The 24,145-nt window shown below is 46.0% G+C and overlaps 1 protein-coding gene across 2 annotated transcripts; it reads left to right on the top strand.

The window, feature by feature from the left end:
* The first annotated feature begins 696 nt into the window (after nucleotides 1-696).
* On the top strand, nucleotides 697-20,771 carry LOC121567137. 2 transcript variants are annotated; one of them, XM_041877077.2, is made up of 14 exons: nucleotides 697-784; nucleotides 8,103-8,432; nucleotides 8,878-9,186; nucleotides 10,177-10,470; nucleotides 10,600-10,756; nucleotides 11,338-11,507; nucleotides 12,105-12,274; nucleotides 12,366-12,525; nucleotides 14,449-14,733; nucleotides 17,248-17,410; nucleotides 18,205-18,365; nucleotides 18,567-18,642; nucleotides 20,113-20,146; nucleotides 20,347-20,771. In XM_041877077.2, exons 1-14 carry the CDS (start codon nucleotides 718-720, stop codon nucleotides 20,506-20,508), a joined length of 2,538 nt encoding a protein of 845 aa, XP_041733011.1. In that variant the 5' UTR covers nucleotides 697-717; the 3' UTR covers nucleotides 20,509-20,771. The 2 variants fall into 2 exon arrangements, with proteins under 2 accessions (XP_041733011.1, XP_041733010.1); XM_041877076.2 differs by having other exon boundaries at nucleotides 18,205-18,410.
* The last annotated feature ends 3,374 nt before the right edge of the window (nucleotides 20,772-24,145 follow it).

Below are 24,145 nucleotides of genomic sequence, written 5' to 3'. Positions count from 1 at the left end.
AAACAATGCCTTTGTGAGTGATTTCCAGAGCAGCAGGTGAGAAACAGTGAGTTGACTTCAGTGTAGACAGGCTGTGTCTCTCTCTGTCTCTGAGGACTCCTGCAGAGATGAGCTGGGCTGACTGATGCATGGCATCGTCGTGGGCAACAGGGAAACTTTGTTATATGAGGTGACTGAGGAGATGAACAGACACATCCTGCAGTATGACATTCAGCTGCTACTACTAAGAAGTGAAAACACTACTCCATAGAAGAGGCAGTTCTGTTCAAACAGATTTGTGCACATAATAACATATAGGGCACCAGGAGAGCAAAGTGGTTCTAAACAACATAGCCCTACACTGTGTGCGTGTGGTGTGTGTGTTTGTAAAAAAACAGCTCTGCTCAGAGGTTTGGAGCACACACCCTCTACAGCTGACTCTGACAGCTTCTCTTGCACACACACACACACGCACGCACGCACGCACGCACGCACGCACGCACGCACGCACGCACGCACACGCACGCACACACACACACACACACACACACACACACACACACACACACACACACACACACACACACACACACACACACACACACACACACACACACACACACACACACACACACACACAGAACACACACAGAACACACACAGAACACACACATTTAAATACCCTCATAGGAAGACTTGCTGTAGTCAAATTGAGTCATCACTCTCAATGATACCACCATGGGATGCTCAGGGCTGTTGATTTTGGGCTTTGTCCTAAATGTGTCTCAATGCTTGGACATGCTGGGTAAGTCTGAGGAGTTATAATCCATCTGTGAGTGTGCAGTTCTGTTTATGGGTTGAGTTTACTAGCCCTTAAAGACTTGTTTATTAACCTGTGGAATTTTACACTGAACAGAGGTTCAACAGTTTTCCTGCCTGATTAGTCTAATTATAAAGGCTTACAAGCAATAAACCCAAGAGCAGAATCCATTTGAAATATTCTGAATGCATTTTGACTATAGCATTATCAACACACAAAAAATAATGGAGTCGATTAATTTAATTTTAAACAACACTCTATTTCTGACATATGTTTTTATTACAATATTGGCTGTTAGTCTGCTATTATTGTCCAATGGTGTCAGCTATTAAAACAATTTTGGTTGCTCTATGACCTTTAAATTCCATTTATGACCGTCAATGATACCATTAATAGTATTGCAATGGCTCCAATGAGTGTACCACTGTGTTTAGGGGAAATCCCTATGTGTTGTTAGTCGACTCTATTTTCTGTTAGTCAGAAAGACCTCACAGTTTGATCTGAACTTAGGAACCTCTTCAGTGTGTATTTTCAATTGGTAGATAAATGAGTGCCTCTGAGGAATAAATAGGTCTGTAGGTTAGAACCGACTTTCCATCCCCAGATCGCTCCACTAACACATCATCATACAATGCATTAGTTACATCACTACACTGATCTATTTGTTTGATCAAAAGCAGTTATTTGTCAATATAAGTTACACATTTTCAGTTGTCTTGGTACCCACTGAACATTGAATCATCTGCAAGCATCCATGTACGTGAACACCTGCTGTTGTGTAGAAGTTTAAACTACATAAAGCACTCTAACCTTAAACAGAGACAGTTGTCAGTGCCTTAGGGCCACAGAAAAAGTTATAGTGGACATTATTGTGTATTTCAGGCTGTTACTATGCGATTATTTGCAACTTCATTCTTTAAGTATGCCTCAGATATGCCATTTTTGTAATGCCTTTTCCATTTTTAGTAAATATATATTTGTGTGGAATTGTGTCACGAATTCCGCCGAGACTGCTCCTCCTCCTTGTTCGGGCAGGCTTCGGCTGCTACTAGCTGCTACCGTTTGATGTTCTCTATATTTGTTTGGTTTTGTCTGATTAGTGCACCTGTTCCATATCACGTATTGATTATGTCACCTATAAGTTTCCTTTGGTTTTGTTTGTAGTTGTGTGTTGTTGTCCGCCTGTCCGTTGGTGATTTGTATTTGCTCTCGTGAATTTAGTGTATTGACGCACTGTTTGCGTAATCACTTGTATTTTGTGTATTTACGCACAGTATGCGTAATCGCTCGCCTCCATTGTGTTGAGGCCCGTTATTTTGTATTGTCGTATTTTGACAAGTAAAGTCTGTTGGACTAAGCTTCTGTGTCCTGCGCCTGACTCCAACACCACATCCACATCAGCTCGTGACAGAACAACACACCATACTATGGAGTCAGCAGGAGCAGCGGCGGCGACCGAGTCGCTGGAGGATCGGGTCAGCTGCCAGGACGCCAGGATCCAGCAACTCGGCTCCGCCATGCAGGAGGTAATGAACACCCTGCGCCGATGGGAAAGGGGAGGCGTGCCCACACCTCCTCCTACATTACCACCACCATCGGCCAGCCCCACCAGACCAGCTCCGGAATCCAGTGGGATTCGGCTCTCGCTCCCGAGGGCGTATGATGGCACCGCAGCCGGGTGTCAGGGGTTCCTCCTTCAGGTGGAACTCTACCTGGCCACCATACACCTGGCGCCCTCGGGATACGAGAGCGTTTCCGCCCTCATCTCCTGTCTCTCCGGCAAGGCGTTGGAGTGGGCCAACGCCGAATGGAGGGGAATAGACGCCGCCACCATCAGCTACGCAGAGTTTTCCCGCCGCTTCAGGGCAGTTTTCGATCACCCTCCTGAGGGTAAAGCGGCGGGGGAACGTCTGTTCCACCTCCGACAGGGGAAGAGGAGCGCACAGGAGTTCACCCTGGATTTCCGGACTCTAGCGGCGGATGCGGGGTGGAATGAGAGGGCCCTCATCGACCACTATAGGTGTAGCCTGCGTGAGGACGTTCGTCGAGAGCTGGCCTGCAGGGACACCAATCTGTCCTTCGACCAGCTAGTGGACATGTCCATTCGTCTGGATACCCTGCTGGCCACCCGCGGACGTCCCGAGATGGGGCCGTCCATTCCATTCCCCAGCACCTCTGAGCCGAGCCCAATGGAGCTCGGGACGTCCGCGGGTGGCCAGCAGGAGAGAGAACCCGAGGGGGGCCGTCCCCTGCACCAGCTGTGGCCGTGGAGGACACACTGCGGCTAGGTGCTGGGGAGGGTCTCCAAGGAATCGAGGCAACAGGTCGCACACTGGGGAGTCATTTCAGGGGAGTAGGCGCCCCACTCACCCAGAGCTCTCTGTTGTTCACTTGTGTATACCTGTGGTATTTCCTCAGGTTGCATCTCATTCCCAGCATAAGGCGCTAGTCGATTCAGGCGCAGCTGGGAATTTTATTGATCGGAAATTTTGTTCTAAGTTAGGGATTCCCCTCCTGCCCATTGATGCACCCTTTCCTGTCCATGCCCTAGATAGCCGCCCGTTGGGATCTGGGTTGATTAGGGATGTCACAGCGCCACTAAAGATGAAGACGCAGGGGGGTCATGAGGAGATTATTCAGTTGTACCTAATTGACTCTCCTGCGTATCCCGTGGTGCTGGGGCTTCCTTGGTTAATCACCCATGACCCCACCATTTCGTGGCAACAGAGGTTGTTTAGGTGTTTCCGTTGGGGCGACCACGGTGGAGAGTCCGAACCAAGTGCCCGCAATACACATTCCCCCTGAGTATGAGGATTTGGCACTCGTGTTCAGCAAGACGAGGGCGACGCGATTGCCACCTCATAGACAGGGAGATTGTGCGATAAACCTCCAGACAGGTGCGGCACTTCCGCGGAGCCATGTGTATCCTCTGTCTCAAGAGGAGACGGCGGCTATGGAAACATACATAGCTGAGTCCCTGAGACAGGGGTACATACGGCCCTCCACTTCCCCTGCATCCTCGAGTTTCTTTTTTGTGAAGAAAAAGGATGGAGGTTTGCGCCCGTGTATTGATTATCGTAGTCTCAAACAGATCACTGTGAAATACAGTTACCCTCTACCTCTGATTGCGAGTATGACTGAATCATTACGCGGAGCGCGTTTCTTCACAAAACTGGATCTCAGGAGCGCTTATAACTTGGTGCGCATTAGGGAGGGAGATGAATGGAAGACGGCATTTAGTACCACCTCAGGTCATTATGAGTATCTTGTCATGCCATACGGGTTAATGAATGCTCCTTCAGTCTTCCAATCATTTGTGGACGAGATCTTCCGGGACCTGCATGGGCAGGGAGTGGTAGTGTACATTGACGACATCCTAGTGTACTCTGCTACCCGAGCCGAGCATGTAGCCCTGGTGCGCCGAGTGTTGGGTAGGCTGTTGGAGCATGACCTGTATGTCAAGGCAGAGAAATGTCTGTTTTTCCAGGAGTCCATCTCCTTCTTGGGTCATCGGTTGTCCGCGTCAGGGGTAAAGATGGAGGTTGACCGGGTGTCAGCCGTGCGTAACTGGCAAACCCCAACCACTGTTAAAGAGGTGCAGCAGTTTTTGGGTTTTGCCAATTACTACCGGAGGTTTATCCGGGGTTTTGGACAGGTAGCAGCTCCCATTACTTCCCTGCTGAAGGGGGGCCCGGTGCGTTTGCAGTGGTCGGCTGAAGCGGACAGGGCGTTTTGTAAACTGAAGGACCTGTTCACTTCGGCTCCGGTGCTGGCGCACCCGGACCCCACTTTAGTGTTCCAGGTAGAGGTGGACGCGTCAGAGGCCGGTATTGGGGCAGTACTGTCGCAACGCTCCGGCACGCCTCCTAAGCTCCGTCCCTGCACTTTTTATTCTAAAAAGTTCAGCCCGGCGGAGCGTAATTATGACGTAGGGGACAGGGAGCTGTTAGCCGTGGTTCAAGCCCTAAAGGTGTGGAGGCATTGGCTTGAGGGGGCTCAACAGCCTTTTCTCATTCTGACTGACCATCGTAACCTGGAGTACATCCGGGCAGCTAGGAGATTGAACCCTCGTCAGGCTAGGTGGAACATGTTCCTGACCCGGTTCGTTTTTAAGATCACTTACATCCCAGGGTCCCAGAACGGTAAGGCAGACACCCTGTCCCGGCGTAATGACACAGAGGAGAGGTCCATTGAGCCCACTCCCATACTGCCGGAGTCTTGTCTGGTGGCACCGGTGGTATGGGAGGTCGATGCGGAAATTGAGCGGGCGTTACGCACCGACCCTACTCCCCCAGAGTGTCCAGTGGGTCGGACGTACGTGCCGCTCGAGGTCCGTGATCGTCTCATCTATTGGGCTCATACGTCACCCTCCTCTGGACATCCAGGTATTGGCCGGACAGTGCACTGCCTTAGTGTTAAGTACTGGTGGCCAACATTGGCTAGGGACGTGAGGGTTTATGTCTCCTCCTGCTCGGTGTGCGCTCAGTGTAAGGCGCCTAGACACCTGCCCAGGGGGAAGTTACAACCCCTGCCCGTTCCACAACGGCCGTGGTCTCACCTCTCGGTGGACTTTGTTACGGACCTTCCCCCCTCTCAGGGGAATACCACTATTCTGGTCGTTGTGGATCGGTTCTCTAAGGCCTGTCATCTCATTCCTATGCCGGGTCTGCCTACTGCCCTACAGACTGCTGAGGCTTTGTTCACCCACGTCTTCCGGCACTACGGGGTTCCCGAGGATATAGTGTCTGATCGGGGTCCCCAATTCACCTCTAGAGTCTGGAGGGCGTTCATGGAACGCTTGGGGGTCTCGGTTAGCCTTACCTCGGGTTACCACCCTGAGAGTAATGGGCAGGTGGAGAGAGTAAACCAGGATGTGGGTAGGTTTCTGAGATCCTATTGCCAGGGCCGCCCGGAGGAGTGGTCGGGGTATATCCCCTGGGCAGAGATGGCTCAGAACTCTCTTCGCCACTCCTCTACTAACCTGACCCCTTTTCAGTGTGTGTTAGGTTATCAGCCGGTTCTGGCATCATGGCATCAGAGCCAGATCGAGGCTCCTGCGGTGGATGAGTGGTTTCGGCGCTCGGAAGAAACGTGGAACGCTGCACACGTACATCTGCAGCGGGCCATCCGCAGGCAGAAGGCGAGCGCCGATCTCCACCGCAGTGAGGGTCCAGTCTACGCCCCTGGAGATCGAGTCTGGCTCTCGACTCGAAACCTGCCCCTTCGCCTGCCCTGCCGGAAGCTTGGCCGGCGGTTTGTGGGGCCATTTAAAGTCCTGAGGAGATTGAACGAGGTGTGTTACAAGTTGCAACTGCCTAATGACTATCACATTAACCCCTCGTTCCATGTGTCTCTCCTCAGGCCGGTGGTAGCTGGTCCACTCCAGGAGAGTGAGATAAGAGAGACCCCTCCGCCCCCACTGGACATCGAGGGGGCTCCGGCGTACTCAGTCCGGTCCATCGTGGATTCCAGACGTCGGATGGGGGGTCTACAATATCTCGTGGAGTGGGAGGGGTACGGTCCGGAGGAACGGTGCTGGGTGCCTAGGAGGGACATTTTAGATCCATCCCTCCTGACTGAGTTCCACCGTAGTCATCCTACGCGCCCTGCTCCACGTCCTCCTGGCCGTCCCCGAGGCCGGAGTCGGCGCACGGCTGGAGCCGCGCGTCAAGGGGGGGGTACTGTCACGAATTCCGCCGAGACTGCTCCTCCTCCTTGTTCGGGCAGGCTTCGGCGTTCGTCGTCTCTGGAGTACTAGCTGCTACCGTTTGATGTTCTCTATATTTGTTTGGTTTTGTCTGATTAGTGCACCTGTTCCATATCACATATTGATTATGTCACCTATAAGTTTCCTTTGGTTTTGTTTGTAGTTGTGTGTTGTTGTCCGCCTGTCCGTTGGTGATTTGTATTTGCTCTCGTGAATTTAGTGTATTGACGCACTGTTTGCGTAATCACTTGTATTTTGTGTATTTACGCACAGTATGCGTAATCACTCGCCTCCGTTGTGTTGAGGCCTGTTATTTTGTATTGTCGTGTTTTGACAAGTAAAGTCTGTTGGACTAAGCTTCTGTGTCCTGCGCCTGACTCCAACACCACATCCACATCAGCTCGTGACAAATTGTCTCTCTCCTTCTCGCTCTCTGCTCTCTCTCCATCTCTTTCGCTCTCCCTCTTCCTCTCTCACACACACATGCACGCAGTCCTTACATGACTTAATAAAGTTTATTTGGCAAATGAATAAGTGAGCATTTTGGGATATTCTGAACTTTGCATACGTTGTGATGTACAACCCACCACCTCTTGCTGTTCTCTGAATTTATTTGGTCAAAGATGTTGGCCAGAGTATTTATAGTTGGAGACATAAGTGTTGTCCTCATCAAAGTGTCCTAACAGGCCAGTATTTTATAGGATTGGTGATGAGAGGTATTAGACTGGGTATTCATTGAGTGTTCCCCATGACCCAATGTACTCATCTGTCATCATTCGGCACTTAGGCGGCTCGGGAGTCATAAAAGTTCAATTTGCCTCCTGTTTCAACTGGCTAATAGATCAACTGTGTCCTTAAGTGTTCCATAATAGAGAGACCGGAGAGAGGAGAGTGAGTTGGTATGCATTGGACTCTGCATGCTGTCATCAACACTCAAAACTGTCAGGCTGCTTTATTAAACGTCCCCTTCACTGAAACATCCCCTAATCGTGGCCGATGTCTTAGAGACAGACTGTAGCTACGTCCTAAATGGCCCCCCAATCCTTACTTTATAGTGCACTACTTTTGACCAGGGAATAGGGTGCCAATTGGGAAACAGCCTCAGATGTGTCGAGGGAGAGGCTGAGGGTAGGGATCACAGCACAGCTTTTGGACTGTTTTCATTTAATTAACATAATGGAGTCCTCCATTAAATCTCCACCTGTGGGACCAGGCCCGGCTGCATTTGTCAAGTGTCATAATGAATGTGCACAGTTCAGTCCTAGCCTTCGTAGCCTTGGATTAACACATAACCCATGTTAGTCGTATCACTTAATAGTACATATTACTTATTACTTATCAGCCCTGCAGCATTTCTGTCTTCTGCATTCCACAAAGTAATTGGTTTCCATTGACAGTCATTATGTGCTCTGCCTCATACACAAGGGTTGCATCCTAAATGGCACCCTATTCATTACAGTGCAGTACTTTTGACCAGGACCCATAGGGCTATGGTCAAAAGTAGTGTACTGTATAGGGAATAGGGTGCCCCTTTGGGACGTAACATGACTGAATTACTAGTCATTTATGCCTACCACAATGTTTTTTTTCTCACAGATATGGAGGAGGACATGGAGATTGACCATAACGTCACTGGGATCCTTGGAGAGGATGTCTTCCTCCGCTGTCAGTACCTGGGACAGAATGACATCACAGACGCCTCATGGAAACGCCCAGACTCTAGAATGAAGCGATCGATGAAGAAATTAACAGGCTACAAGAACAACAAGGCTTTCAGCAAAGACTCAGACTTCTCCGCCCCAGCCTCTCCCACCAATCTGACTGTGAAGATGAGGGTGTCTACTCTGGAGGCCCAGGGGGAGTACACATGTGTGTTTGCCACCGATGAAGAGGAGATCACTAACAGCATGTTTCTCACTGTCCTGGGTAAGCCTGACTGAAGAACATGGCCCAATTCTAATACTTTTCAAATGCATCCTTCCTTATTCCCTTCCTGAGATTACAAGATTGGTGTAAGCAAGCTTTCCAATGCATTGATTTGACCAATTATGTCATGCCAGATCATTGATTACTTCAAGGAAGTGAGGAAGGAAGGATGCATTTTAAGAGTATTCGAAGGGGGCCTCTAATGGGTGATGGAAAAGTACCTAACACCTAGATGGTAGAGAGGAGCAACAAAAGAAAACACGACCTCATGATGACATTAGTGGGGGTTGGATAGAATATGTGAAATTATCATTGCTTGTTGTATCCTTTCCTTACTGTACCTTCAAGGTCATGGCAGAGACAGAATCATACAAACATCCATTGCATAAATGTTTCTCGTACCAGCATCATCTTCTTCATGTGTTTTAATGTTTTTGTTTTGAAGCTCGACCTGATATCCACACAGTGGTGACAGAGAACACAGACAACGCTACCCACTACCAGTCAGTCACATGCTCAGCTACCAATGGTAAACCTATGGCTCTGATTCGCTGGGAGATCAACGGCAGCCCTCCTACTAACAATTCCTCTGTGGGGATGAGGAACACCAGTTATACCAATGGCACTGCCACAATGACCAGCATCCTCCGCTTCCCCACCCACCTACAGGACCAGGACAGGGTGACCTGTGTGGTCCAGCACCCAACCCTGCCTGACCCCACCACACATGTCACAGTGAGGGTGGAGACATTTGGTAAGCCTGCCAGCTCACGTACACAAGGACTGCATCCTAAATGGCACCCTATTCCCGTTATAGTGGACTACATTTGACCAGGAAGGGTGACAGGATTTGGGACGCATCCTTGATGTGTATGTTTGGGTGTACAGTACTTGGCATTCTCACTTTCGTGGGCAAGGATTTGACATGTGATGCTAAGAATCAATGTCTGAGAATGATCTGGAGATAATGCATCATGCTGGGGCTGGCACCACCCTGAGCTCATAGCTTACTGGCACAGATGTTTCCTTTCCTTTCCCCCAGCCTGTTGTTCCACTTGGTCACCTCCCCACTCCCCACCATGTACCAGGTGTTGTGTCTCTCGCCAAGGCTGTGTTTCCTGTACTAGTCAGCCCTCTCATTCAGCTGTGGCACCACAGAGACAGATCATACATCATATCACACTGCACAGTAAATGTATTCTCATCACATTTAGATATCCCTCCCTACCACATTAGGAGACACATTTTTGATATAAAGCCTGTATCCATATGTCAAAGATGATCATATGACAGAAATGTCCTCCCTTATCCGTATGTGGTAGTATCAACATGTCTTTGATAATCGGCAAAAGAGTGATGCTTTTCTATATCTGCAGTCAGTCTGTATCGAGATGTGTGATATTGGGTGCTTCTGCATCCCAAATGGCACCCTATTTCCTATATAGTGCACTACTTTTAACCAGAGCTCTATAGAAAATAGAGTGCTATTTGGGATGCAGACATAGTCCTCCCAGCTGTAGCCTACTGAACAGATGGAACAGGTGAGAAGAGTCAGCACTCTCCTCCTAAACCCAACCGGCAGCCCTGTTATGCCCTGTGTTTATCTTTCATAAATCTATCCTTTCACTTCAGCCTTCTCAAAAATCTAAACCACAGCCCTAGAGGCCCAGACTTAGGACTGTTGTTGAACTGATGGACCATTCCCACCTGCTCATGTAAAATTATAATTGATCTCTGCCTGCAGTGGCTCCCAATGTGACCATTGAGACATACCTGGTTCTAGAGGACGGGGAAGAGTTCTGGGTGGTCACCTGTGGTGCTGCTGGAGGGCGACCCCGAGCTGACATTACCCTGGTGCTGCCCGATCAGGAGGCCAGTTCCATGTTAAAGAAGGAGGTTGTCATGGATGCAGCAGACACATTGGTCAGGTCATACCGCTTCCCAGCTGAGCTTCATGAAGGGAAGAACATCACCTGCCTGTTTGACCACCCCAAGTTCCCACACAGAGCGCTACGGACCGTCACTTTGCCGGCATTCTGTGAGTACTTCACAAGTTATAACTGAGGATTTGGAGCCAAAAGTATGGTCTTCGGAGACTGCTTTTCATTTACTCTAGTTAATAACAGACTCTATGTTGGATCTTGTGTTTTCACTTCCTATTGTGTAGATCTGTCTGCTGTTCGGCTGCTGAACCCAGGGTTGGCAGACAGCAGCAACGAGAGCCAGGCTGTAGAGTCAGTGGTTCTGGAGGAAGGACAGAGCAACACCACCATCGGCCTAGAGGTCATTGGGGATGTACCACGTTACAGTATAGTATGCACCAAGTAAGAATACCTGTATTACTCTCATAATACAGACAAGATGTCTGTTGATCTCTCTTGATTGTTAACTTCTGTTAATCTCAGAAAAAGGCCAACATTACCATGAAGGAACTGCTGTGATAATCTTATCGGTCAGGGAACAGTTACAAAAAACAACGTTTGCTATCACGTTTTGCCTTCTAGCAATTTCATTAATTTATGCTATTGTTACTGTACTGGTTTTTGCATCACTAACACAGGGGTGAACATTGTGTCTGGCAGCTGTGGTGAGAGGTTTGGTTGAAAACCACAGGTGAAAACCTGGCACTAGACACACATCCTGTAAATTCTTTTAGAACCATCCATCTGCAGATTATGCACGTTGACGCCGCGAGGTCTGCGAACCTCAAAGCGCATGCGTCTCAAATGGTATGCGCAAGTGCAACCTGTAACTAGACGTAACGCACCAACTTTGAATAGCAACAATCACCAAGTTGGGGACATTATCCCTGGATCTAAATATGTGAGAACCAAAGCTCTTAGATCTGCTGCTCTTCTGCCTTTGGAGAGTGGCTAACTGTGTCTTGTCTTGTGTTGTCTCCTAGAGAAGAGCAGTCTCTCCCTGAAGGTGTGGCGGTGATTGGCAGTGCTCTAACCCTGCAGGGTCCTGTGGAGCTCTACCATGCAGGGCTGTATGAGTGTGAGGCCTCCTACCACAGCCACAGGGCATCTGTACAGCTGGACATTACCGTTAACCCACAAGTCAAGCAGCCTGGTACGAGCAGAGCCTTGTCTACATATCGTAGGTTTGCTTCCCAAATGGCACCCTATTCCTGATAGTGGTAAAATGTTTGGAATGTAGACTAAATATCATATCAAATCAAATGTTATTTGTCACATGCCCCAAATACAACAGGTGTAGACCTTACACTGAAATGCTTACTTACAAGCCCTTCACCAACAATGCAGTTTTAAGAAAAATAAGTGTTAAGAAAGTATTTACTAAAATAAACTGAAGTAAAAAAATATATATAACAAAAAATATATAAAAAAGAAAAGAAAAGAAAATGCAGACTAAATATCTTCTTTATAATTTGACAACTGGTAGCCATATCTGGCGGTCTGCAATTTGTAGCAAGCCAGCATATGTTAATTCAAGTGACTTCTATCATAAATATTGACAGATTGGGTGACTGATTCATTGAGTGCCTGGCCGCAGACTGGTGGTATGTTCAACAAATCATCAAACACCATCAATTAAAGCTCTAGTGTTAAAATAAAATATTTACAATAGTACCATGTATCCTATACCTCTGTCATTTTATTTACATTGAGAACATGTATCCTATATCGGTGTTCTATCTACATGCAGCTCCTCCTAACATCACCATCCAGTCCAGCTCTGAGTGGGAGGAAGACGTAGCATACACACTGGTGCAGTGCACTGTGGACAGTGTTGGACCTGCTGCCACCATCTCCTGGAGTCTTGGAGACAGGGACAGTGACAATAGTACCAGTCAGCTCACGGAGGTGCAGGAACAGGTAAAGGGAAAGAACAAATGAAAGGGTGCTTGGAAACAAAAATAGTTACAGCAAAAATATTATTTGCACACTGACATGTTTCGGCTCGCAGGTTCAGGGGCAGCCTGAGCTCCATGCCAATGGCTCTGTGACGGTACGCAGTATGTTGAGGTTCCCCACTTCCATGTTCTCTGGTCAGAATGTTACCTGTGTGGTGCATCACCTGGGTCTTGAGAGGCCAGAGAGAAGGGGGATACTGCTATGTGGACTGGGTAAGTTACTTTATAACTGAGGGGAGGATGGCTCATAATAATGTCTGGAATGGAGTCAATGGAATGGTATCAAACACATCACGCACGTGGTTTCCATGTGTTTGATACCATTCCATTGACTCAATTTCAGCCATTATTATGAGCTGTCCTCCCCTCAGCAGCCTCCACTGATCGCCGCAATACATTATGTGCGTCCCCAATGACACCCTATTCCCGCTATAGGCCCTGGTCAAAGTAATGCACTATAAATGGAATAGGGTGCCATTTAGGGACATACAGTGAGGGAAAAAAGTATTTGATCCCCTGCTGATTTGGTACGTTTGCCCACTGACAAAGACATGATCAGTCTATAATTTTAATGGTAGGTTTATTTGAACAGTGAGAGACAGAATAATAACAAAAAAATCCAGAAAAACGCATGTCAAAAATGTTATAAATTGATTTGCATTTTAATGAGGGAAATAAGTATTTGACCCCTCTGCAAAACATGACTTAGTACTTGGTGGTAAAACCCTTGTTGGCAATCACAGAGGTCAGCTGTTTCTTGTAGTTGGCCACCAGGTTTGCACACAGGAGGGATTTTGTCCCACTCCTCTTTGCAGATTTTCTCCAAGTCATTAAGGTTTCGAGGCTGACGTTTGGCAACTCAAACCTTCAGCTCCCTCCACAGATTTTCTATGGGATTAAGGTCTGGAGACTGGCTAGGCCACTCCAGGACCTTAATGTGCCTCTTATTGAGCCACTCCTTTGTTGCCTTGGCCGTGTGTTTTGGGTCATTGTCATTGTGGAATACACATCCACGACCCATTTTCAATGCCCTGGCTGAGGGAAGGAGGTTCTCATCCAAGATTTGACGGTACATGGCCCCCGTCCATCGTCCCTTTGATGCGGTGAAGTTGTCCTGTCCCCTTAGCAGAAAAACACTCCCAAAGCATAATGTTTCCACCTCCATGTTTGACGGTGGGGATGATGTTCTTGGGGTCATAGGCAGCATTCCTCCTCCTCCAAACACGGCGAGTTGAGTTGATGCCAAAGAGCTCGATTTTGGTCTCATCTGACCACAACACTTTCACCCAGTTCTCCTCTGAATCATTCAGATGTTCATTGGCAAACTTCAGACGGCCCTGTATATGTGCTTTCTTGAGCAGGGGGACCTTGCGGGCGCTGCAGGAGTTCAGTCCTTCACGGCGTAGTGTGTTACCAATTGTTTTCTTGGTGACTATGGTCCCAGCCTCCTTGAGATCATTGACAAGATCCTCCCGTGTAGTTCTGGGCTGATTCCTCACCGTTCTCATGATAATTGCAACTCCACAAGGTGAGATCTTGCATGGAGCCCCAGGCCGAGGGAGATTGACAGTTCTTTTGTGTTTCTTCCATTTGCGAATAATCGCACCAACTGTTGTCACCTTCTCACCAAGCTGCTTTGGCGATGGTCTTGTAGCCCATTCCAGCCTTGTGTAGGTCTACAAACTTGCCCCTGACATCCTTGGAGAGCTCTTTGGTCTTGGCCATGGTGGAGAGTTTGGAATCTGATTAATTGATTGCTTCTGTGGACAGGTGTCTTCTATACAGGTAACAAGCTGAGATTAGGAGCACTCCCTTTAAGAGTGTGCTCCTAATCTCAGCTCGTTACCTGTATAAAAGACACCTGGGAGCCAGAAATCTTTCTGATTGAGAGGGGGTCAAATACTTATTTCCCTCATTAAAATGCAAATCAATTTATAACATTTTTGACATGTGTTTTTCTGGATTTTTTGTTGTTATTCTGTCTCTCACTGTTAAAATGAACCTACCATTAAAATTCTAGACTGATCATTTCTTTGTCAGTGGGCAAACGTACAAAATCAGCAGGGGATCAAATACTTTTTTCCCTCACTGTATCCAACCCCCACACACTGTCACTCTCTCCCTCCCTCCCCTCAGAGTCCCCTGTGATGCGTGTTTTTGTTGCGAGGCAGAGGGGATCTCCTCTGTGGCTGGCTGTGTGTGAGTACAGAGGGGACAGGCTCGGAGCACACCTCTCTTGGGTTCTACCTGACAACACCACAGGCCACATCTCCTTCCGGTCTGGGTATGAAGGAGTGAGAGTGCTAATCAACCTCACCTATGAGTTCCCACTGGCCCGCCACGAGGGACAAAACCTGATCTGCCTCATTCAAAATCACCATGGACTAAAGGAGAGGAGGACAGTCCATGTCCCCAGATACTGTAAGTGTAATAGGGAATAGATAGAGACAGAGATTATCCCCTTTTTTATATATATAAAGCACCTAGCACCACAAAATATTGTACTTGCTTGTTATACTACATATACATTCTGTACACTCTTAGAAAAAAGGGTTCCAAAAGGGTTCTTCAGCTGTCCCCATAGGAGATGCCTTTTTGGTTCCAGGTAGAACTCTTTTTGGTTTCTCTGGAAAGGGTTGTTCATGGAGCCCAAAAGGGTTTTGTGGTATCGAGAACTATGCTGAGATGCTGTGAGAACAAGAATTCCGCTGACACTGTACTTTGATTACAAAGGTTTATTTATATCAAAGGGTTCCAGCGTCAATTTACAGATATCTGCCGATATCTGGAGAATAACCGGACCCCAATCTGTAATATGTTATTCTGTCCTCCTTTGTTTTAACCGTGGTATTTATATCCTATGCCCTATGTAACATAATATGGGTGTTTTCCCCTACAGACCAATCCCAGGAGGCCACCTAACAGACTTCCTCAGCTTTAGGGTGCCCCTATAGAACTACTTCCCAGATGCTCCCTTTAAGCTGAGTCAACATCCTCTAAAACCACTTGAAACCATTAGCAAAGTCATAAATTCCTCAGAGACCACAGTTTCTACCTGGAACTAAAAGGGTTCTACCTGGAACCAATAAGGGTTCTTCAAAGGCTTCTCCTATGGGGACAGCAAATGCATCTTTTAGGTTCTAGATAGCACCTTTTTTCTAAGAGTATACATTTCTGTCATGACATTCATAGAGGTATATTACTTGCCAGGCATGCCAAGCTCCAACCTCCCGTTCAACATTTAACTACAACTACAGTGAGGGAAAAAAGTATTTGATCCCCTGCTGTACGGTTGCCTACTGACAAAGACATGATCAGTCTATAATTTTAATGGTATGTTTATTTGAACAGTGAGAGACAGAATAGCAACAAAATAATCCAGAAAAACGCATGTAAAAAATGTTATAAATTGATTTGCATTTTAATGAGGGAAATAAGTATTTGACCCCTCTGCAAAACATTACTTAGTACTTGGTGGCAAAACCCTTGTTGGCAATCACAGAGGTCAGATGTTTCTTGTAGTTGGCCACCAGGTTTCCACACATCTCAAGAGGGATTTTGTTCCACTCCTCTTTGCAGATCTTCTCCAAGTCATTAAGGTTTCGAGGCTGACGTTTGGCAACTCGAACCTTCAGCTCACTCCACAGAGTTTCTATGGGATTAAGGTCTGGAGACTGGCTAGGCCACTCCAGGACCTTAATGTGCTTCTTATTGAGCCACTCTTTTGTTGCCTTGGCCGTGTGTTTTGGGTCATTATCATGCTGGAATACCCAACCACGACCCATTTTCAATGCCCTGGCTGAGGGAAGGAGGTTCTCACCCAAGATTTAACGGTACATGGCCCCGTCCATCATCCCTTTGATACGGTGAAGAAGTCCTGTCCCCTTAGCAGAAAAACACCCCCAAAGCATAATGTTTCCACCTCCATGTTTGACGGTGGGGATGGTGTTCTTGGGGTCATAGGCAGCATTCCTCCTCCTCCAAACACGGCGAGTTGAGTTGATACCAAAGAGCTTGATTTTGGGTTCATCTGACCACAACACTTTCACCCAGTTCTCCTCTGAATCATTCAGATGTTTATTGGCAAACTTCAGACGGGCCTGTATATGTGCTTTCTTGAGCAGGGGGACCTTGCGGGCGCTGCAGGATTTCAGTCCTTCACGGCGTAGTGTGTTACCAATTGTTTTCTTGGTGACTATGGTCCCAACTGCCTTGAGATCATTGCCAAGATCCTCCCGTGTAGTTCTGGGCTGATTCCTCACCGTTCTCAATGTCATTGCAACTCCACGAGGTGAGATCTTGCATGGAGCCCCAGGCCGAGGGAGATTGACAGTTCTTTTGTGTTTCTTCCATTTGCGAATAATCGCACCAACTGTTGTCACCTTCTCACCAAGCTGCTTGGCGATGGTCTTGTAGCCCATTCCAGCCTTGTGTAGGTCTACAATCTTGTCCCTGACATCCTTGGAGAGCTCTTTGGTCTTGGCCATGGTGGAGAGTTTGGAATCTGATTGATTGATTGCTTCTGTGGACAGGTGTCTTTTATACAGGTAACAAACTGAGATTATGACCACTCCCTTTAAGAGTGTGCTCCTAATCTCAGCTCGTTACCTGTATAAAAGACACCTGGGTGCCAGAAATCTTTCTGATTGAGAGGGGGTCAAATACTTATTTCCCTCATTAAAATGCAAATCAATTTGTAAAATTTTTGACATGTGCTTTTCTGGATTTTGTTGTTGTTATTCTGTCTCTCACTGTTCAAATAAACCTACCATTAAAATTATAGACTGATCATTTCTTTGTCAGTGGGCAAACGAACAAAATCAGCAGGGGATCAAATACTTTTTTTCCCTCACCGTACCTGTCTGTTGACTGTATGTATCTAGGGAGTGGTTTGTTTTTTGCCCCCTGTTGACCACTTCTCCTTCCCCTTCTTAGACATCTCATCTGTCAGAGTACTGAACCAAACCACTCCCCTGTACAAACCTTATGGAGATGAGTTTGTTATCCACCGAATGTCCCTAAAGGAGAATTTCCACAACCAGAGGATCCTGCTCAAAGTCTATGGCAGTGTGCCAACATACAGCCTTACCTGTCACAGGTAATAGCCTCTTTGCTAGACTCTCTTTTTTACTGTATTCCTTCCCTTCAGCTTCTGAACTGTAGAGGCTGAGTGAGAGAGCTAAAGTAGGATGGAAGACAGAGTAGGGCAGGGCCCTGTCTGTGGTAATATTATCACTACACGGGCGGTAATTTCTACGAACATTGTTCTCGTCCAGATGGAAGTTCTCATTTGTATTGTTTTATGAGAGCTTTTAACTAGACAATCAAATAAGTGCAGTGTCTTAAAGCTGCCATCATGCCTTATTAAGATACTATCAGGACTTCTGTGCTGTGGGGCCTGGGGAAGGTTGTCCTGACTGGCAGGCCATGCGGTCGGTGGCACTAAAGAACCCTTTTATCAGGGACAATGAGTGACTCATAAAGCAGTATATCCTCAGAGGTCCTGACACTCTCCTGCCCTCCCACACACAGGCTCACATAAATTGTGTTAGGAGTTATTCTGTCAAGCTATTCTGGGTAAAGCTGTGTTCATATCTGCTAAGCTGGATGATACAGTTACTTAGTTATACACCTAAGTAGATATATGAAATACAATGTCTCATTAGATTTTTACCACTCAATGTCAACTATAGCAGTGGTTTTGTATGACTTTTTTGTCTGTTTTCCACATCTTTTGGAATGCACCAAAAAGTGTTATGATAGCAGTTTCCCCCCTCACTTGCTTATCTTATTCTCTCTTCATGACTGTCTTCTTTGCCACTTAGCTGAAAAACAAATCAGACAAACGTGTGTACTATGTAATGACCTTCTGTGTCCTGCTGTGTGTTCAAGAAATGACGGTACATTGGTCCAGATGGATGGCCGGGCTCTGTTGTTCCAATCAGAGGTCACAAAGCGGGAGGCGGGCCTCTACACCTGCCACGCCTCTTTCTACCACCATCAGGCCTCGGTCCTCATTCAAGTGGAGGTCACCAGTGAAGATCAACAGCTCAGTGAGTGTACACTCACCTTATCATGCATCAGTGAAACAACAATATGTAAGATATTTCAGTGCTTTCTAGTGAACATCCAAAAATGATTGGCATATTAAAATGTACATATTATTTGCATTTACTTCCATTTACAACAGGTGCTCCATTCCATTTACTTCCATTTTGTGTTACCTGATGTCTTTCTCCTGTGTGTTTGTGCAGTGATAGTCTTCATCGTCTGCTTCTCCTCGGCTGCAGCCATCACGATCCTCCTCATCGTCACTCTGTGTGTTTTCTGGTGAGTCGATCAGAGCGAAGGCGTCCTCCTGTAGTTGACAGACAGACAGACAAACAGCAACTCAGCAGGTGACATGGTTACAGGTAGCACGCCGGCAACCAGCAGGTTGGCAGGTGACAAACAGGAAACCAGGTCTGTGCATCTGATGGTTACTACAGCTTAGCATGACCAAAGTATCACAGAGCTATTCACAAACAGGATGCTCTGTGGCTGGAGCAGACAGGTACATCTGCCACCACAGCTCTGCCACACCACTCACACAGTCTGATTCTCTCTGTCTCTGTGGTAAAGACAACACATTTAACGTTATCATAGGGCAACTATAGAGCTTTACTCTGAGTGACTACTCTGGAAGTAAGAAAAGCTATTCAAAAGCTTCACAGCTGGAGAATTCAGATTGTAAATCAATCCCAGTTGCAATGCTTGGAATGAGAAAAATGCATAAAGCAGTCATCTCTTGTTGCTGTCATTGGATCTGATCAGATAATCAGACAGGTGTCTCACTACCATAGTGTTTGGATACACTTTGTGATCCCAAAATTCTCTAAAAGCATCTGATCCACAAATCCATGAAAACTCTCACACAGGGCTCTGGTCAAAAGTAGTGCACTGTGTAGGGATTAGGGTGCCATTTGGGACGCAGACTAAGTTCCTCTTTGTCAGGACTCGTGTGAGAAGGGATGGTAAATATATAGACACAGACACACTCACTGCACTTCAGTGTTAGTTCAGAGGCTGATTCATTGTGTCTTTGGTCAGTACATTTGATCAAGGTGCCATTGGTTCGATGAGCATCACTGTCCCATTATCCCTGGTTCCTGTGGGAAGGTCCCGTCAGGCTAATTTGGGAAGGTCAGTCAGTTGGACAGCATACACAGAGAAAACATGACGCCCCAGGAGAATAGCTATTCCGGGATTTACGTCACCCCCGGTCGCCAGCACTAGGAACACTTTTTGAAAGGAGCAGGTCTTCATTGGCCTGGTTGGTGTCATGGGGATCATGAAGGATAAGGGGAGCTACTGCTTCTGACATCAGAGAGATCAATGATGATGTCTGGGGTCACCATCATTCTGCTTATATATTCCTGTCGCATAATGCATTCACAGTTCACACACTCAGTGGCTCTGTGGAAGTCTGTTCACTCATACAACAGCGCCTCCAAGGGGTACAGTTTGGCAATGCAGGTAATAATAATAATAATAATATGCCATTTAGCAGACGCTTTTATCCAAAGCGACTTACAGTCATGCGTGCATAAATTTTTTTGTGTATGGGTGGTCCCGGGGATCGAACCCACTACCTTGGCGTTACAAGCGCCGTGCTCTACCAGCTGAGCTACAGAGGCCATACAACTTTCTTAGTGAGGATGATACCCAACTCTATAAAAAAATCAAAAGAATTAGACAATATTTGAAATGCTGTCTGCCACTGTAACACAAATGACAATTAACTGTTCATTTGTTTTGCAGCAAAATAAATGGAGGAGACCGCCCAGCATCTAAGGTTGGTATCAGTCTTTCTTACAATTTTTCTCTAGCTGTTGACCTCTCAAAAAAACATTATGCATGCTTTGAATTATTGAGAATGGTCCTCTTGCCTTCATTAATCTATTCTTATAGCTTCTATCCATAGGTCTTTATTCAACATTCAATGTGCTTTATACCCCTTTCTCCTATCTTCTCTGGTCACTGAACTCCTGTAAGAAGCGGGAGTCACTGGCACCCTTGACCTCTCTGACCCAGGAACTGTGCTCTCCAGAGCTGAGGAAGGGGAAGGCAGCAGTGACAGTACCAGGAGGAGGAGGCCAGGAGTACAACCAGCTGCTCAGCTACTCTATTGTCATTGATGCCAGATCCACTGTGTAAACAACAGGGTGTGTCCCCTACTGGCACCCTATTCCCAATACAGAGCACTACTTAGAGCACTACTTGTGCACTGTATAGGGAATAGGGTGCCATTTGTGACTGATTTATTTTATTTGCCAGTTTAAAAAACACATACTCACAGTACATGCATTTAAAAAACTTGACAGGGATATCAGAGACTTATTTCCATTGTGGTCCCTAAATTCCATGGTGCAAAAACATTACAACATTACATAGATGCAGATACATTACATAGATACAGATACATTACATAGATACAGACTCATTACATACAGTTGAAGTTGGAAGTTTACATACACTTAGGTTGGAGTCATTAAAACTCGTTTTTCAACCACTCCACACATTTTTTGTTAACAAACTATAGTTTTGGCAAGTCGGTTAGGACATCTACTTTGTGCATGACACAAGTCAGTTTTCCAACAATTGTTTACAGACAGATTATTTCACTTATAATTCACTGTATCACAATTCCAGTGGGTCAGAGGTTTACATACACTAAATTGACTGTGCCTTTAAACAGCTTGGAAAATTCCAGAAAATGATGTCATGGCTTTAGAAGCTTCTGATAGGCTAATTGACATAATTTGAGTCATTTGTCTCCCGAGTGGCGCAGTGGTCTAAGGCAGTGCTAGCTGTGCCACTAGAGATCCTGGTTCGAATCCAGGGTCTGTCGTAGCCGGCCGCGACCGGGAGACCCATGGGGCGGCGCACAATTGGTGTAGGGGAGGGAATGGCCAGCGGGGATGTAGAGCATGGTGTTTGCAACGCCAGGGTTGTGGGTTCGATTCCCACGGGGGGCCAGTATAAAAAATATTTGTAAAAAATAATGTATGCACTCACTAACTTTAAGTCGCTCTGGATAAGAGCATCTGCTAAATGACTAAAATGTAAATGTAATTGGAGGTGTACCTGTGGATGTATTTCAAGGCCTACCTTCAAACTCAGTGCCTCTTTGCTTGACATCATGGGAAAATCAAAAGAAGTCAGCCAAGACCTCAGAAAGAAAATTGTAGACCTCCACAAGTCTGGTTCATCCTTGGGAGCAATTTCCAAACGCCTGAAGGTACCACGTTCATGTGTACAAACAATAGTACGCAAGTATAAACACCATGGGACCACGCAGCCGTCATATCGCTCAGAGATGAATGTACTTTGGTGTGAAAAGTGCAAATCAATCCCGGAACAACATCAAAGAACCTTGTGAAGATGCTGGAGGAAACAGGTACAAAAGTATCTATATCCACAGTAAAACGAGTCCTATATCGACATAACCTGAATGGCCGCTCAGCAAGGAAGAAGCCACTGCTCCAAAACCGCCATAAAAAAGCCAGACTACGGTTTGCAACTGCACATGGGGACAAAGATCGTACTTTTTGGAGAAATGTCCTCTGGTCTGATGAAACAAAAATAGAACTGTTTGGCCATAATGACCATTGTTATGTTTGGAGGAAAAATGGGGTGCCTTGCAAGCCCAAGAACACCATCTCAACTGTAAAGCACGGGGGTGGCAGCGTCATGCTGTGGGGGTGCTTTGCTGCAGGAGGGACTGGTGCACTTCACAAATAGATGGCATCATGAGGAAGGAAAATGAAGTGGATATATTGAAGCAACATCTCAAGACATCAGTCAGGAAGTTAAAACTTGGTCGCAAATGGGTCTTCTGAATGGACAATGACCCCAAGCATACTTCCAAAGTTGTGGCAAAATGGCTTAAGGACAACAAAGTCAAGGTATTGGAGTGGCCATCACAAAGCCTTGACCTCAATCCTATAGAAAATGTGTGGGCAGAACTGAATAAGCGTGTGCGAGCAAGGAGGCCTACAAACCTGTTTCAGTTACCCCAGCTCTGTCAGGAGGAATGGGCCAAAATTCACCCAACCTATTGTGGGAAGCTTGTGAAAGGCTACCCAAAACGTTTGACCCAAGTTAAACAATTTAAAGGCAATGCTACCAAATACTAATTGAGTGTATGTAAACTTCTGACCCACTGGGAATGTGATGAAAGAAATAAAAGCTGAAATAAATAATTCTCTCTACTATTATTCTGACATTTCACATTCTTAAAATAAAGTGATGATCCTAACTGACCTAAGACAGGGAATTTTTACTAGGATTAAATGTCAGGAATTGTGAAAAACTGAGTTTAAATGTATTTGGCTAAGGTGTATGTAAACATCCGACTTCAACTGTAGATACAGATTATTTTTTTCAATTGCTCAATCATTAGCCAGCTTTTGACTTTAGACGCAACCACAAGCTTATATCCTGTGTATCACTGTTACGTGGTTCATGATGCAGCTTCTCCTAATGCCAGGTCATTCGAATGCATTATTTTGTGCATTTTTCAGGATTTATGTTTTGTTTATTGGTGTATTATTATGTATTTCATGCATTGGTGTTTTCAATAATTGTAATTTGTTGTAAAGAAATGTATTGTGAAACTGCTAGTAATTATGTTGAGCGTAGCTTCTGTTTGTTTTACTGTTTTGTCTTATGCTAAACGTTGAAAGGTTATTCATTTTGGTTATCTAATGTTGTAAAATCCAGAGCATTATCATTAAAGTTACTGTAAATGTGTATCTTGTTGTTAAACCTGCCTTGTTTTACAGGTTTAAGACTAAATTAATTGACACACACACACAAGTGTGTGCACATACAGACACACACAGTCTTGTATAACTAAACTTGTGGGGTCACACAATTCAGTCCCACTCAAAGTCCTATTTTCCCTAACCCCTAACCCTAAACCTAACCCTAACCTTAACCCCAAAACCTATCCTAGCTCCTAAACCTAAACCTAATTCTAACCCTAACACTAATTCTAACCTTAACCCTAAAACCCCTAGAAATAGCGTTTGACCATGTGGGGACTAACAAAATGTCCCCAGTTGGTCAAATGTTTGTTTGTTTACTATTCTTGTGGGGACTTCTGGTCTGCACAAGTATAGTTAAACACGTCCACACACACACACACACACATACACATACACACACACACACACACACACACACACACACACACACACACACACACACACACACACACACACACACACACACACACACACACACACACACACACACACACACACACACACACACACACACACACACACACACACACACACCATTAGAATGAGGTTCTTCGCACTAACCCTGATGGTGTCTGGCAAATAAGACACTCCTAATAGAGCTCACCTCATCACTTGCAGAAGAGCAGTAATATTCTCACCCGAGAGAATAAAGTAAATCAGGTTGGATCTGCATAATTTCAACACAGACTGCACCTTGCTGTAATGAGTTTCATCTAGTAAGAAATTAGTGTATTTTTTTCTTAACCAATACTGGGGCAATTAACTCAATTCCCCCATGGTTACACTACTCTGGTTCTGAATAATGCATTTTAAATTCTGGTATAGGGTTAGTCCATGTTAAATTGTGTAGATTAAAATGTGTACGTCCTTATTATAGTGACTGCCAGGTTATGTATGTTAACATCAGTTATCACTTGCACAATTACCAAATCCAGTGCAAAGTCTGCACAAACTTGGATTATGAAAATATCTCTCTCTCTCTCTCTCTCTCTCTCTCTCTCTCTCTCTCTCTCTCTCTCTCT

This window comes from Coregonus clupeaformis, unplaced genomic scaffold (assembly GCF_020615455.1).
Source record: "Coregonus clupeaformis isolate EN_2021a unplaced genomic scaffold, ASM2061545v1 scaf0035, whole genome shotgun sequence".
NCBI lineage: Eukaryota > Metazoa > Chordata > Actinopteri > Salmoniformes > Salmonidae > Coregonus > Coregonus clupeaformis.
This window is presented reverse-complemented; position numbering and strand designations above follow the sequence as displayed.

Excerpts from the sequence above, each read along its gene's own strand:
- LOC121567137 (XM_041877076.2), top strand. The coding sequence starts at position 718 with ATGGGATGCTCAGGGCTGTTGATTTTGGGCTTTGTCCTAAATGTGTCT. Across the intron at positions 12,275-12,365 it reads TCACGGAGGTGCAGGAACAG|GTTCAGGGGCAGCCTGAGCT; the intron begins GTAAAGGGAAAG and ends TTCGGCTCGCAG. Across the intron at positions 20,147-20,346 it reads GAGACCGCCCAGCATCTAAG|AAGCGGGAGTCACTGGCACC; the intron begins GTTGGTATCAGT and ends AACTCCTGTAAG.